Here is a 15,132-nt window from a genome sequence, read left to right on the forward strand (position 1 = left end):
GATGTTCCCTGGAAACCGAAGAGGTTCGGGTCGCCCCCTCCGCCCCAGCATATTTAAAAAATAATGTCGATATTCCTCACGAGAAGCCTATTTGCAACTCTAATAAGATCCGAGCCGCCCGGCTCGTTAGCCTGGCTCTTTTATAGTCTTCAACTTTGCACACCGTGATCGCCGCTGCCAGCCTGCCTCGGTTGGATCTCGGAGCCTCACGCTCCGGCTCTGTTTGTGGTCCTCGGCTCCGGAGCAGCTGTCAAACGCGTCGTTTCGCAGCAGTTAATCCGAACCCGGCTGCCTCCAAGATGTGGTCTTGGGCAACTGTGGATGGGCAGAGAGGGAGGTGTTTTTATTCGATTTTTATTTGAAAGGAAGTCAAGTAGTGAAGTCGTGAGAACTGCAGTTCACTGTAATGAAAGAATAATAATCGAAAAAGTGGGCTGGCTGCCCCTTGCTTTTCTCTTGGTGAATGCGGGGGTGGTCTTGGTTGGAGGATTGTGGCAGGAAGTACCCGTCTCTCCTCCCCCTTTACACTCTCCTCTCCAACCCATTCTTTTCTCTAGCTCATATGTCAGTGCAGGGTCCCGTGTATTCTTTATACGTGTGTGACCACAAAACAGCGTTTGCTGACGATGGGGCTGGGGGAAGTTCCTGGCAGAGCAAAGTCTGATTATTTGGTCATCTTTCTGTCAAGAGAAAAAAAGAAAGGGGGGGGGGAACCGTCCTTCAATCATCACACCCCATACACACTCCACTGGAATCATCTCTATTGCTTTAACTCCAGTTCCCAGATGAAATGACATTCTTTTGGGCTATTTGGATGGTATGACTGAATGTAATTTTAAGTGTATTTTGTTTTTCTTCCATGATTATACAAAGAGTGGTGATGAAGACGAAACTGAACAGTTCCAATATGCAGTTGCTGCTTTTTGTTTTCTTGGCGTGGGACCCAGCCAGGTGAGACAGTTATTTACTGTTTTGCCATTTTAAATTCAGGGTAAAGGTGTGTTTCCTGAATGCCATCAATGCAGACAGAGGTGGCTTTTGAGGAGCTGAAGTATTTTGAAGGACCATTTCTAATGAAAAAAGGTAGTACTAGGAAACAGAACTGTAAAGTGGCAAAGACTATTAAAAGTTTGCTGCTTCTTGTTTGCAGCGAGAAAATACAAAAGTGAATACAACATTTTCTTTAAAAAAAAAATCACATAAGAAAAGAATACTCTTTGGATGGTGTATTTTTGCACATAGTTGAAGTGATTGTTATATGTGATAGGAATAACACCACGATTCAATAAAGAGGCCATTAATTTTCCTTTAAGCCAAACAGAAAAGCACAAGCTAAATGATTTGTGGTAACTTAATCTTTTTCTTTCTCTCTTTTCCTTTTTTGCTTAAATGGCCTTGGATCTTTTAGTCAACATAGAAAACCTAAATGATGTGTGAATCTGAAACCTCTAGGTGGAGGTAGTATACAACTTCACAATCACAAACAATAAAACAAAACCTTGATTTGTTAATAACTTTTCTGTTACTGATTTAGAGATCTTTTATTCCTGAGATGGTTCTGCCATAAACATTACTACTTTGAAAATGTAACAAATTCTGTTTTGCCTATATTCTACAAATATAATTTTTAATTTCTGTCGTTTTCAACAACTTCATCTTGATTGCAGTCTTTTCTGATTTATTTCATCAGTGGGCATCTTCTATTTATTGCCTAAATTTAGGATATGGTTTTCAATATACCAGAGTAGTTAATAAAATCTAAGATTCTTATGAATGTCCATGTAACTATTCCTTTAAAAATTAGTATTTATGATTTTATAATACTTTCATTTCCCTTTTAAATTTTAATTTTCCTGCCTCAGTAATTGTTAAAGAATGAAAATATTTTCTAGACTTGAGAAGAAATTTCTTTATGAAGTTGTATTTTTATTTGTAAAATAGCTCCTCATTTAATATCTTAATATTGACTTTAGAAAGAAAATGTGACATTAATTAAAAAACACATTCCAGTGAAAATCTCTAAGTGGAACTTTATGATTATCTTAGTGACTAGTTTTAAAATTAGCTTAAGGCAATATAGAAACTTTTGAGGCTCAGTGTATGAAATCATTTGCTTACATAATTTAAAAATGTTTCTTTATACCACAATTTTAATATTTTCTCTGAAGAGAATATTTGCTTGAAGTTGGTTACCAATTTGTTCATGTATTTAAACTATTTTTAGCTACTAGCTGTACATCATTTAAATGCAAATGAATTCTGTCAATGATATTTTGGACAATGCACCTTGATCAGAATGCAATTACATATATTCTTTGATTTTAAAGGAGTGAACAAACCGTGGTCAGTTAATAATCATTGAAAATCCTCAGAACTTAACCATATTTTTTTCCTACTAATTTTCTGTTCTATATTTGACCAGTAATGCTCATGCCAGTATTTTATTCTATTATATAAATGATTCTTTTTTGGGGCCAGTAATTTAAATCTCTGAATCATTCTGGGGGAAAAAAATGGCAGTGAAAAGGGACATTCTGTTTTATACATCCAGTTGCTACTGCACCAAATTGCTGGATGTCACAAAATCAGGTCTCTGGCTTTCTGTTGGAGAAATAATGGAGAAAAATCACTGCTTCTAACCCTCTTCCGGTGATATTTTAAGACCATTTATTCTTTCTGCAAATTTATATCACTCACACACATGCATGCGCGCACACACACACACATACATGAAGTAGCTGTCATGTTAATCTTTGGATGACCTCTGTTGCTCGCTCTCCATAGAGGCCAGTCAGTCGGAGAGGTACTCCTCCAAGGCTGTCTGCAGCTCTTGTGTGCTCTGCTGATCCTTTCAGAGCCCACCTCCACCTCCTGGTTACACTGGAGCCTGGAACACAGCCAGCGGAGTTTCCCTGATGTCTATATTGCACTTGGCCATTGGGTGGAGGTATACCCAAAGTTAGAAAATCATCTCGCTCTAAAAGAGAAAAAGACATAAAAAGAAAAGACATTTCCGAGGAAGATAGAGAAATTTTGTGCCTCCAAGGAGGTGATTTATTTTCCAATTAATATTCAGATCCCTGAAGAGTTATTTCAGGAATCCCTTTGGTTTTTGTACCTTTCTAAATGCAGAATAGCATTGCTAATACTGTCTGCATGTGATCATCTCCAGTCATAATGTATCCTAGGGAATGGATTTTAGAAAGAAATGACTAGTTCACCCAGTATGCTGAGTGGTAGGAATCTGAAATAATTTTGATTTCACACTTCTGATAATCTAGTATTTATTACCCATTTACGACAGACTGTTTACCTTCCTCATTGACACACTGGTATTTATAGAACTGAAAAAAAAAAAGGAGAAAATGGGTGGCACTAATAGCTTAAGAAGCCTTAAAATTCAAATCAAGGAAGAAGAGCATGTTGGTACTTGCAAAACACACATATGTATATATATCAGCTTGTAAAATTATCTGTTTAGGTTGGTGCTGGCTAACATCCAAGAAGATGAGGCTAAAAATAACATTACCATCTTTACAAGAATTCTAGACAGACTTCTGGATGGTTACGATAATCGGCTTAGACCAGGACTGGGAGGTAAAAATAGTTTTCCTTTTCTTAAACACAAACTAATGCCTTTAAAAGTTAAAGGTAATATTTATATTTTAATACATTTGATACATGAATGCCACTGCCATGTATTAAAAAACACAGATAATAGAAAATGAGGTATATGAAATAACATTATCTCTGATTCCTTTTATACAGACAAAATGTATTTAACATAGCTTTTACAGAATACTTGAAGTCTTATAGAACCCAGACTTTGTGCATGAATAGTTTTGAAGTTAGTTTATTGATAACAGCTAAGTTTTTCAAACTTAGAGTATATGAAAGTGTGACATTATTGGACAGATACGCTTGCTCAGTATCTTTGATTTCCTTCACTGAATTTTGCAGATGCCTATTTTCACATTGGTATAGATGTGTAGAAATGAGAAACATAAAAATGTAAAGGACTGTCTGGGTTGAATTTTAGCAGATACACTTATTAGTATTCTGTGATGATATTTCTTTACACATGCATGTGACTTTTCTAAGGTACAGCTTCGGTTTAGCATTCTTGAAACTTTCAAAGATATTTTGGATCTGCTTTAGCTGTAGATCTAAATTATTGGCCTGTGGCACAGTTTGAATTCAAATTTAGATGTTCTTTCTCAACTCAGAAAAATAAATCTATTTTATTTTTTCCATACAGGTAAAGGAAATTAAGCTTGGCTAATATGTTAATTTTTAATTATCCTTTAGCATAGTTGGATGATACTAACAATATTAGGTGTAAATAGGGTAGATGTGTAATTCCTAAAAGAATTCTGGGTCAAAATACTGTTACTCATCAGTTCTAATATGATATATATATACGTATATGTACATATATGTATATGTGTATATACATACACACATATATGTGCAGATATATACATGCACACATTTATCAAATGTATGTTATACAATCAGTGTAATAGTTTAATAACTAATTCAAAATTAAGACAAAATAGTTGAATGCTTAGTACTGACCAAAGATTTATATAGTTAGCCTGATTATTACCTGGTTGGCAACTTTGCCTTTTTAAATTGCTTGAAAAGATGTGTAGTGACTAAATATCTGGATGTCCATATCAATATTGTCTTTGAAAAATATAAAAGATGGTTAATTGTATACATATTTGGCAGTTGTATGATTTTCATTGCCCAGGAGTCAGAATAGTTGGAAAAGATTCAACTTGTTTTAAGTAATATGCCATTTAATTGCTACTAGTTTTGGACTTGAATCCTGAGTGGTACCTTGCATTTGAAGAGGGAAGTACTGGGAAGGAATAACATCAGAAGTATGGTGTGTTCTATCTCTCAGAGAGAATTCAATTGTTTAATATACACTTGGTCTATTAAAAGTAAAAACTAATAGAAAAAAGTATTTCCTTAATAATTAACATCCCTAATGACCGTGAATATAAAGCATTACTGTCCATGTTAATACATATAGCAAGGAGCTAATATCAAACTTATAGGCACAATAGAAGTGTACCTAGCATGAGGCTGTCATGGTTCATGACGGTGGTTTGAGAGGTAGATTGCACTAAGGCAGATATTTTTTCCAAGGTATAGATTTTATTATTTTTAAATAAATCATATGCTGTCAAAAAAACTTAAAATATTTGAGCTAGATCTTGGATTTTGTCTGTGAGTTTTTAGGAGAAATATTTATACTATCAGCGTATAGTTGGAACATAAAAACTACCTGTTAAAGGACATGGGTATTGCCATTTATCTCTTCATATTTCTTTTTAAATACCTCTTGCATTCTTTTTACTTCCATTAGCAGCATTTGAATATAAATCCTTGTCACTCATTCTGTAGGTTAATGCAGTAGATGAAGTGGCTTGCCAGCTTCTTATCTGGTGACTTCCTTCCCCAGACCTTCTCTGACATTGGACTTGTGCTAATATTTCACAGTCACATTCATCTTCTGGTGGTCAATACTTTTCATATATTACCCTCTCGTCTTGCCTACTTAGTCACTGAGTCATGTCCAACTCTGCGACCCCAGGGACTGTAGCCCTCCAGGCTCCTCTGAAGGCAAGAAGACTGGAGTGGGTTGCCATGCCCTCCTCCAGGGGATCTTCCCAACCCAGGAACTGAACTGGGGTCACCTGCATTGCAGGTGGACTCTTTACCAGCTAAGCAACCAGGGAAGCCCCTCTCATCTTGATCAAATGCCTTTTATAGCTCCCCATTGCTTTCTGTAGACAATGATGAAGGGAAAGTAGAAGGAGTAGAGGCCTTGCGTACACATTGGTCTAGATTAGAATTCCTGCTCCATCTACACGCTCAAAACCATCCTTGGCCAGGTAATCTGTTTCCTTCTGTTTACAATGACATGATATATTTACCTTCTATATTACAGGTTTGTTGAGAGGATTGCATAAATAAAAGTGTATACCAAAACAAATGCCAGGTACTAGCATTTAAACATAATCAATTCCTTTGCTCCTTCCACAGGTTCCTACTTTGACAATCAAAACTTTTACAGTTTACTTCTCTGGCTTCATTTTTACTTTGCCACTCATGCATCCTGCACTTCAAACACATCTATCCATTTTCTCTTGATAATCCATTCACATCTTCCTTGGCTGACTTCCCTAGTAGCTCAGACGCTAAAGCATCTACCTGCAATGCACGAGACCCGGGTTCCATCCCTGGGTCGAGAAGATACCCTGGAAAAGGAAATGGCAACCCACTCCAATATTCTTACCTGGAGAATTTCATGGACAGAAGAACCTGGCAGGCTACAGTCCATGGGGTTGCAGAGAGTCGGACACAACTGAGTGACTAACACACCCTTGGTGTTTCATCATATTAACTCTTTCTGGGGAATAATTCCTCTGAGGAATCATTCTTCCTTATCCATTCTGGTGATCTAAACTTTTCCTGTGATGACCACCTCAACGTGGGTCCTTTTTAGTAGCACTCTTGATTGAATTGAAACACCCAGATTCAATTTTCTCTCTGCTGAATTTCTTTAGCAGTCATTGGCTCTCTATCTCATTTGGTACTTATTATGTGCTATCTTGGAGTATTTATTATCTTTTTATGTGTCTCTTGTTACCTTAACAAGATTGTAAACTTATTGAGGCAAGATATTGTATCATAAATCCTCTGCACTCTCAGGAACTAAATATTGATTTGCATATGGTAGCCATAAAATAAATATTGATTGCTTGATTAACTTTTTTGTGACCAGTTAATCATCTGTAAAATGGGATTACTCACATCTGGCTGACCTTTGAGTTGGGAATGTTGAGGGTATACGTTGAGCATCATGCTGCAGGAAGGTGGTGTGGTTTGGTGAAGAGAACATAACTTTAAACTGTGGAGATTTTAGGTAAATTCTGAGCTCAGGTACTGAGCAGTCCTGTGACCTTTCAGTACTTCATCTCTCTGGGGACACATCTGTTGTCTATAAAATGGGATTACAATGACTATTCTTAGGGTTTTTGATTAATATTAATTACAATGATATATGCAAAGGATTTAGCAGTGACTGGCCTACAGTAGAGAGTTAATACATAATAACTGGAAGGCTTTGAAAACCTTAGTAAATAAAGTGTTGTAAATTTCAGTTATTATTGTGGTTTCCTCTCTGTTCAAAGTTCTTAGCCTGAACATCCATGTGTTATTTCAAATAAAAAGTTCTAGGAAATTATTTGTATAATTATGTCTCAGAAATTAATAATAAGGGGGGAATGGGTTTGAGTCAGCTTAGTATTTCAAACTGAACATCTCTATTGATGCATAATCTGGATAATTAAACTCAGTTATTATTATATTTACTTAGTAATGAAATGTAAATGAGTATATAGGAAAGAGAAATCAGTTTGGGACTTACAAACATGATGAAAGTTATACAATATACTGAATGATAAAATTTTAAGATATTTAATAATCAATTAGGAAGTGAAATGTTAGATGCTCTGTCATGTCTGACTTCTTTTGACTCCATAGACTGTAGCCTTCCAGGCTCCTCTGTCCATAAAGTTTTCTAGGCAAGAATACTGGAGGGGGTTGCCATTTCCTTCTCTAGGGGATCTTCCCGACCTAGGGATCAAACCTGGATCTCTTGCACTGCAGGCAGATTCATGCAGGCAGATTAATTAATCTTTTTCTTCTTCTAGTTTTATTTAGGTATAATTTACATCTAGCACTATAAACATTTAAGTTTTACAGAACTATGGGTCCTCTTTAACCTGTGGGTCCAAAGACATTACTTAACTGCTCAAAATCCTGCAATGGTTTCTACTTCAGTCAGAATAATACACAAATGTCTTTTGATGGCCTCCAAGGCCCCCTGCATGATCTGTCTTCCTATTTTTGGCCTCTCTTCACACCACTCTCCTTGCTAAGACTACTATAGTCACATTGGCATCTTTTCTGTTCCATGAAGACACCAGTGTATTCGTTGGAACTTTTTCCCTGACTATTTCCTCTCCCTTGGGTATCCGTTGATCTCACCTCTCAATCTGCCATCTATGGGTTTGAACAGAGTCAGACACAACTGAAGCGACTTAGCAGCAGAAGCAGCAGCAGCAGCAGCAGCACCTTCTCAATGAGGCCTACTCTGACCAATAAAATAAATACTACAACATGTTCATCCTCTAGCAATTCTGATCCTTCTTACTCAGCTTCAGGTTTTTTTTTTTTCCTTTTTTAATTTGGCTCTTATTATTTTTTAATACACAAGATGATTTTTTAATCATTATGTCAATTGCTTATTTTGTCTCTTTTGCCAGAATTCAGGCCAATGAAGGTAGGGGTTTCAACTGGTTTTGTTATCTGGTCCTCAAGCATCTATATCAGTGCCTGAAACATAGAAAGTATCAAATTAAATATTTCTTGAATGAATTTTAATTTTATTCTTTTATTTTACGTAGTATACTTTCATGAAAAGAATCAACTATAGAATTTACCTTATCCTTAAAATCATCTGAACAGTTTTATTTCCTTACCTTTCTGGTCTTTCATTGTTAGCATCAGCACATTAGATTGACTTTTTGTTGAATAGAAACAATTACTATACCAGTATTCCAGCTCCTGCCTTATGTTAGTTATGATTCTGCTTTGAACCACCTGTGTGTCTTTGGATGATTCATTAATCCCATCTGTGACTTAATCTACTCATCTGTGAAATTGGAGGAGAGACTCTACTTACCCTATTTATGTCACAAGTATAATGGTGTGGTTCAACTAAATTAAAAATTTTAAGAAAATATGATGTGAGGTACAACTGGTAGCTATTGGTGTTGTTAGGAATAAGAGAGGAGAGTTCTTCAAGGAGAACGTCATCTTAGAAGGTAGTATCCTTGAAGACAGATGAAGAAAATATTGGTAGGTCTTGGTTGGGTTGAAAGTGAAAGTGAAAGTCACTCAGTTGTGTCCAACTCTTTGTGACTCTATGGACTATACAGTTCATGGAATTCTCTAATCTAGAATACTGGAGTGGGTAGCCTTTCCCTTCTCCAGGGGATCTTCCCAACCCAGGGATCAAACCCAAGTCTCCCATATTGCAGGCAGATTCTTTACCAGCTGAGTCACAAGGAAAATCCTAGAATACTGGATTGGGTAGCCTATCCCTTCTCCAGTGGATCTTCCTGTCCCAGGAATTGAACTGGGGTCTCCTGCATTGCAGGTGGATTCTTTACCAACTGAGCAATCAGGGAAGCCCCTTGGTTGGCTTACTTCATTGTAAACCTGAAAACCTTTCTATCAAGACCATATATTCAGATTAGCTAAAACTAACCACTGAATCAGTTTTTCCTTTTTTCTTCATTTTACTCAACAACTCGGGTACCACCTATGAATTTTCACATTCCATAAGAGGCTTTCAAATTGTTAGCTGAATCAAAGGAGCAACATTTTTTTTTTTTTGGACCATGTTTATAGGGTCACTGAAGAAGATGGATGTTTAGACAGGCCTCATGTATTTATGACAGCTGACATTCACAGTGCTCCACAGTGACAACTATTAGACATGACAGAGCTTGGCATCTAAATTATAGATTCAGTCTGGAAAGTCTAGATTGAGTATCATGCCTAACTGCATTTTGATAAGCTGTTTTAAGGAGCTTGTCTAGATAGAATCTTTTCTCTAGTGTTTTGTTTTGTCCTCTAAAAACTTGAAGAAGCTTTATGCTAAGGCCATGAAGAACATGATGTCAGATTATACAGTTAGGGTCTGAGTGTCAGTTTCCAACTTCATTCTAGGATATTTTTCCTCCAGCTGTAGAGAGATGGATGTTTCTATGCATTTTACTACTCTCAGATTTGTAAAACTAAAATACGATATTCAGTGGACAAAAAAATTAGTGTACAAAAATTAGTACAAAAAAATCTGGTCACTCCCAGAACCTAAGAGAGAGTATGATCTCAACATTGCATAATATTACTTTGTAAAGAAATGGTTTAGGAACAGTACCTCTGAACACCAACATCTTTGAATTTGAATTCTGTTGCCACACTATATTAACAACAAAACTTTTCACTCAACCTCCCTTTGCTTTGGTTTCTGTATTTGTAAAATGTATCTGACTTACTGGTTTAATAAGGATTTAATGTAAACTTTTTTGGAGTGTCTGACAGAGTAGGAACTCAATACTTGTAGATATTGCTGTTATTGTTGGTTCTACTTCTATTGTGAATGCAATAAAGGCCATCACTCAGTTATTTTCCTTAATTTATAAAAACTGAGACTTATAAAAAAGGATAAATGTGTGGCACATATAACCCAGTATTAAATAAAGGATGTATTTTTTGTGTTTTTTATGCTGTTAGTTTCATTTTGGAAACTATATAATACCTTTGTATTAATATATGTACAGAAACTTTGAAAACAAAACCAATCACAAAAGGAAATATGTCATGTTGTCATGACATGTATCAATTAGGCATCATCAGTTCATGATAATGAATTTGCCTGTAAGAGCAAAATTATATTTACAAAATAACCTCACTATATGATGTGGATGATGGTTTTAGGGGCATAAAACTGAGAGCATGTCCACAATCCTAGACTGGGATGTGTCAGGAACTTGAATGGCACAAGTTCTGGGTGTTGCAGCTACAGAGTGCATGCCTGATATTTAACAGCATATTTAAGAGGTGAGGGATGGTGGAGACATTAGGAGATAGCACACTGAGAATGATCTGGAATTGAAGTGGGGAGGGGACAAGCTGGGCAGACGGGAAGCAATTGAGCCTTTGAGAAGTTCTTGTCTCAGCTGGAGGCAGGGTAAGCTTCAGGTATCAGGCCTCTGCTTTAAAGCTATAATGTTCAGCATCCCCTCCTCATTCAGCAGCTGTGATGGGGCTGATGCTCTGGAAGAGGCATGAGGCAGTGGAGCATCCATCCTCCCCTCTCTCCTGACTCAGGCTTCTGAGGTGCCCCAGAGTTGCTGGAGTAGGATAACCTTCTCAGCCATAAGATGATTTTAAAGCCGCTTTCACTCTCTGCCACCAGATCTTCTCCACCCACTTAAGTTTGGCTCAGAGTCACAGGAGACATTGTGTTTGATTATTTCATGAATAATAAAATGAAAATAAATTGGGATGACTTCACCTAAGTGTGTAAATGTGTAAGTAAAGTGTTAGTTGCTTAGTCATGTCCGACTCTTTGCAATCCCATGGACTGTAGCCCACCAGGGTCCTCAGTCTATGGGATTCTCCAGGCAAGAATACTGGAATGGGTTGTCATGCTTTTCTCCAGGGGATCTTCTCAACCAAGGGATTGAACCCAGGTCTCCCACCCACATTGCAGGCAGATACTTTAGTCTGAGCCACCTGGGAAGTGTGTAAGTAGCTTTGGATAAATGTATAAATGATAGAAATCAAGTAATTTTTCATTTCTTCTTTACTGAAAATTATCTTGTGGGAGGCATGAAGCATAGAACACAGAAAGATACTGGCTGCCTGAAGTAGGATGCTGTTTTGTTGTTGTTCATTCGCTAAGTCATGTCTAACTTTTTGTGACCCTATGGACAGCATGCCAGTCTACTCTGTCCTTCACTGTCTCCCAGAGTTTGCTCAAATTCATGTCCATTAAGTCAGTGATGCTATCTAACCATCTCTTCCTCTGCCGCCCCTTCCCCTCTTGCCTTCAATCTTTCCCAGCATCAGGGTCTTTTCCAGTGAGTCAGCCCTTCACATCAGGTGACCAAAGTATTGGAGCTTCAGCTTCAGCATCAGTCCCTCCAGTGAATACTCAGGGTTGACTTCCTTGAGGATTGACTGGTTTGATCTCCTTGCTCATCAAGGGACTCTCAGGAGTCTTCTCCAGCACCACAGTTTGAAAGCTTCAGTTCTTCAGGGTGTTGTTTGGGAGGCTGAAAACTCTGGACATGACTTTCAAAATCAGTTTCTTCAGCTTTGGGTAGGGCCTGTACTCACCCTCCTGCATAGAAATTGTACAGGCCAGCAAATGTATGCTAACTTAAACTAGACACATGGTCATGTAATATGCAGGCTTTTGGATTCTTTTTAATATTTTGAAGCAGACTAAGAAACATCTTGAGTATCTGTACACCCTCACTCTAAAGCTGTGTGTTGCTTGCCCACTCCCTGTCAGGGAAGGGTGCTAAGACAGGTTTCTTCAGAAATGGTTAGAATGAGGTTCTGTGGAACTTTTTCTCAGTATGTTGCTTTAATTATATATATATATATAGCTTGTGATTATTTTATAGGAAAGGTAGACTGAGTGAGTACATGGCAGTAATGGGTTGTGTTAGATTGGATGGTGGCACTTTCTTCCCAAACAGCATCTCCTATAAAATTCAAGGCAACATCACTTGTGAGTGACCCAGAGACTACTTTCTCTGTTTTACTGAACTAACACTAAAGCTTTGTTTTCACTTTAAATGGTTTTGGTCAATAGCAGCTTCTTTCAACCATTGCAGCTAGAAAGGCATTGCTCTTAATCATAATTTTGAGGGATTGTTATTTTTGTTCTTTTAAGCACAAGTATGCCTCGCTCAGTGTGTTGTTTTCTCACCAGCTTTTACGCTCAGGTACAATCAGTGTTTTTCATTTTTTCACCCCTTAATACACAGTGGATAACTTGGACCATAGGCATGACTGATCCATTTGTGTTAGTGTTATTTTTTGATTGATACAGCTCAATCATGTCGTAGAAATCTACATTGGTAGTGGAGATGGCCAAGTGAACAGCTTGGCTAGTTAGCAGCTCATTATTTCTCAACGTGTTAATGTGAAAAGAAACAAATGAAATTAGTTTGTTCCCTAACGCGTGTGTTGAAGACTTATGACATGCCAGACAATCTGCAGGATATAAAGGTGTACAAGGTGTAGGGTTGGTCTCCAGGGGATGAAATCCTTTCAGTTCAGTTCAGTCACTCAGTCGTGTCCAACTCTCTGCAACCTCATGGACTGAAGCACGCCAGTCTTCTCTGTCCGTCACCAACTCCCAGAGTGTACTCAAACTCATGTCCATTGAGTCAGTGATGCCATCCAACCATCTCATCCTCTGTCGTCCCCTTCTCTTCCCATCGTCAATCTTCCCCAGCATCAGGTTCTTTTCAAATGAGTCAGTTCTTCGTATCAGGTGGCCAAAGTATTGCAGTTTCAGCTTCAGCATCAGTCCTTCCAAAGAATATTCAGGACTGATCTCCTTTAGGATGGACTGGTTGGATCTCCTGGCAGTCCAAGAGACTCTCAGGAGTCTTCTCCAACACCACAGTTCAAAAGCATCAATTCTTCGGTGCTCAGCTTTCTTTATAGTCCAACTCTCACATCTATACATGAGTACTGGAAAAACCATAGCCTTGACTAGATGGACCTTCTTTGGCAAAGTAATGTCTCTGTTTTTTAATATGCTGTTTAGGTTGGTCATAACTTTTCTTCCAAGCAGCAAGCGTCTTTTAATTTCATGGCTGCAGTCACCATCTGCAGTGATTTTGGAGCCCCCCAAAATAAAGTCTGTCACTGTTTCTACTGTTTCCCCATCTATTTGCCATGAAGTGAAGGGGCCAGATGCCATAATCTTAGTTTTCTGAATGTTGAGTTTTAAGCCAACTTTTTCACTCTCCTCTTTCACTTTCATCAAGAGGCTCTTTAGTTCCTCTTCACTTTCTGCCGTAAGTGTGGTATCATTTGCATATCTGAGGTTATTGATATTTCTCCTGACAATCTTGATTCCAGGTTGTGGTTCATCCACCCCAGCATTTCTCATGATGTACTCTGCATATAAGTTAAATAAGCAGGGTGACAATATGCAGCCTTGACGTACTTCTTTCCTGATTTGGAACCAGTCGTTGTTCCATGTCCAGTTCTAACTGTTGCTTCTTGACCTGCATACACATTTCTCAGGAGGCATGTCAGGGGATCTGGTATTGCCATCTCTTTAAGAATTTTCCACAGTTTGTTGTGATCCATGCAGTCAAAGTCTTTGACATCGTCAATAAAAAGCAGAAGTGGATGGTTTTCTGAAACTGTCTTGCTTTTTTGATGATCCAGCTGCTGCTGCTGCTAAGTCGCTTCAGTCATGTCCGACTCTGTGCGACTCCATAGACGGCAGCACACCAGGCTCCCCCATCCCTGGGATTCTCCAGGCGAGAACACTGGAGTGGGTTGCCATTTCCTTCTCCAATGCATGAAAATGAAAATTGACAGTGAAGTCGCTTAGTCGTGTCTGACTCTTAGCGACCCCATGGACTGCAGCCTACCAGGCTCCTTGGTCCATGGGATTTTCCAGGCAAGAGTACTGGAGTGGGGTGCCATTGCCTTCTCCGGATGATCCAGCAGATGTTAGCAAATTGAAATCCCTTGGAGGGCTGATAAGGTAGGTATAGTGTGATTCTCAAAATAACTTGAAACAGTAAACACATGTTCCATTATCAGAAAATGCTATTAAAATTTAGAGAAGAAATCACTTCTACTTGTACAACTGGAGTTAGCCCAGTTCTGTCTCCGTAAACATAGTTCATTCATTCCATTGTTTCTTCCCAAGGGCCAACAATTTGCTGGGTCCTGCTGGAAACGCTGGAAACGTTCAATACTATGGCAAACAGGACTGAGTCTTTGCAGAAGTATATCACATCTTATTTTGGCTCTTTATGCGTTTTGAGTCTCTTAACGTTTGTTTCTTTATTCTCTCCTTTTTAATAATATAGAATAATCACCCTATGTTTTTCTTTATTGGACTGTAAGTCTTCTCATACAGAGAAGAGAGATTTCTGATGTATTTGCTGTCAAGTTAAGAATTGTGATAGCCACAGAAAAGTGTAAGTTCTGTGTCTGTAGCAGGGATGCTGAGGGTATTTGTGGCAAGAGTGGCTTTCCTAGAGGTAGAAAGGTAAGTGTTAATTCCAGTCGAAACTTCTGGATATTTCTCAGTTTTCTTTTTAAACTGTTCTGCCTTATCCTAATTTTTTGAGTTCAGATGAGTTAACAAGTAGACATGAACTGTGAAATAAAAAAACAAAATGACAGGAGTTGTAATATTATGAGGATTTAGTTTATTTTCTTTGAATTTTAATGTGATTGACCCAACACAGAATTCTGGAAACT

General features: G+C 38.0%; 1 protein-coding gene and 1 long non-coding RNA gene across 3 annotated transcripts in view; one reads left to right on the forward strand and one right to left on the reverse strand.

Moving 5' to 3' along the window:
• Positions 1–15,132, forward strand: part of GABRA2 (gamma-aminobutyric acid type A receptor subunit alpha2) — a 130,758-nt gene that overhangs the window by 711 nt on the left and 114,915 nt on the right. For both annotated transcript variants that reach the window (XM_081518963.1, XM_081518869.1), the window contains 2 exons: positions 874–951; positions 3,482–3,597. In XM_081518963.1, the coding sequence (XP_081375089.1) occupies positions 881–951; positions 3,482–3,597 (187 nt within the window). In that variant the 5' untranslated portion in view covers positions 874–880. The remainder of the gene's footprint in view (positions 1–873; positions 952–3,481; positions 3,598–15,132) is intronic.
• LOC145516956 (uncharacterized) lies at positions 104–8,950 on the reverse strand. Its single transcript, XR_014061885.1, has 3 exons — positions 8,768–8,950; positions 2,730–2,977; positions 104–315 (listed from the first exon to the last, which is right to left on the reverse strand). It is a non-coding gene; the product is annotated as an uncharacterized LOC145516956 (long non-coding RNA).

This window comes from Giraffa tippelskirchi, chromosome 1 (assembly GCF_054371585.1).
Source record: "Giraffa tippelskirchi isolate mGirTip1 chromosome 1, T2T-mGirTip1v1.2.pri, whole genome shotgun sequence".
In the NCBI taxonomy this organism is placed as follows: Eukaryota; Metazoa; Chordata; class Mammalia; order Artiodactyla; family Giraffidae; genus Giraffa; species Giraffa tippelskirchi.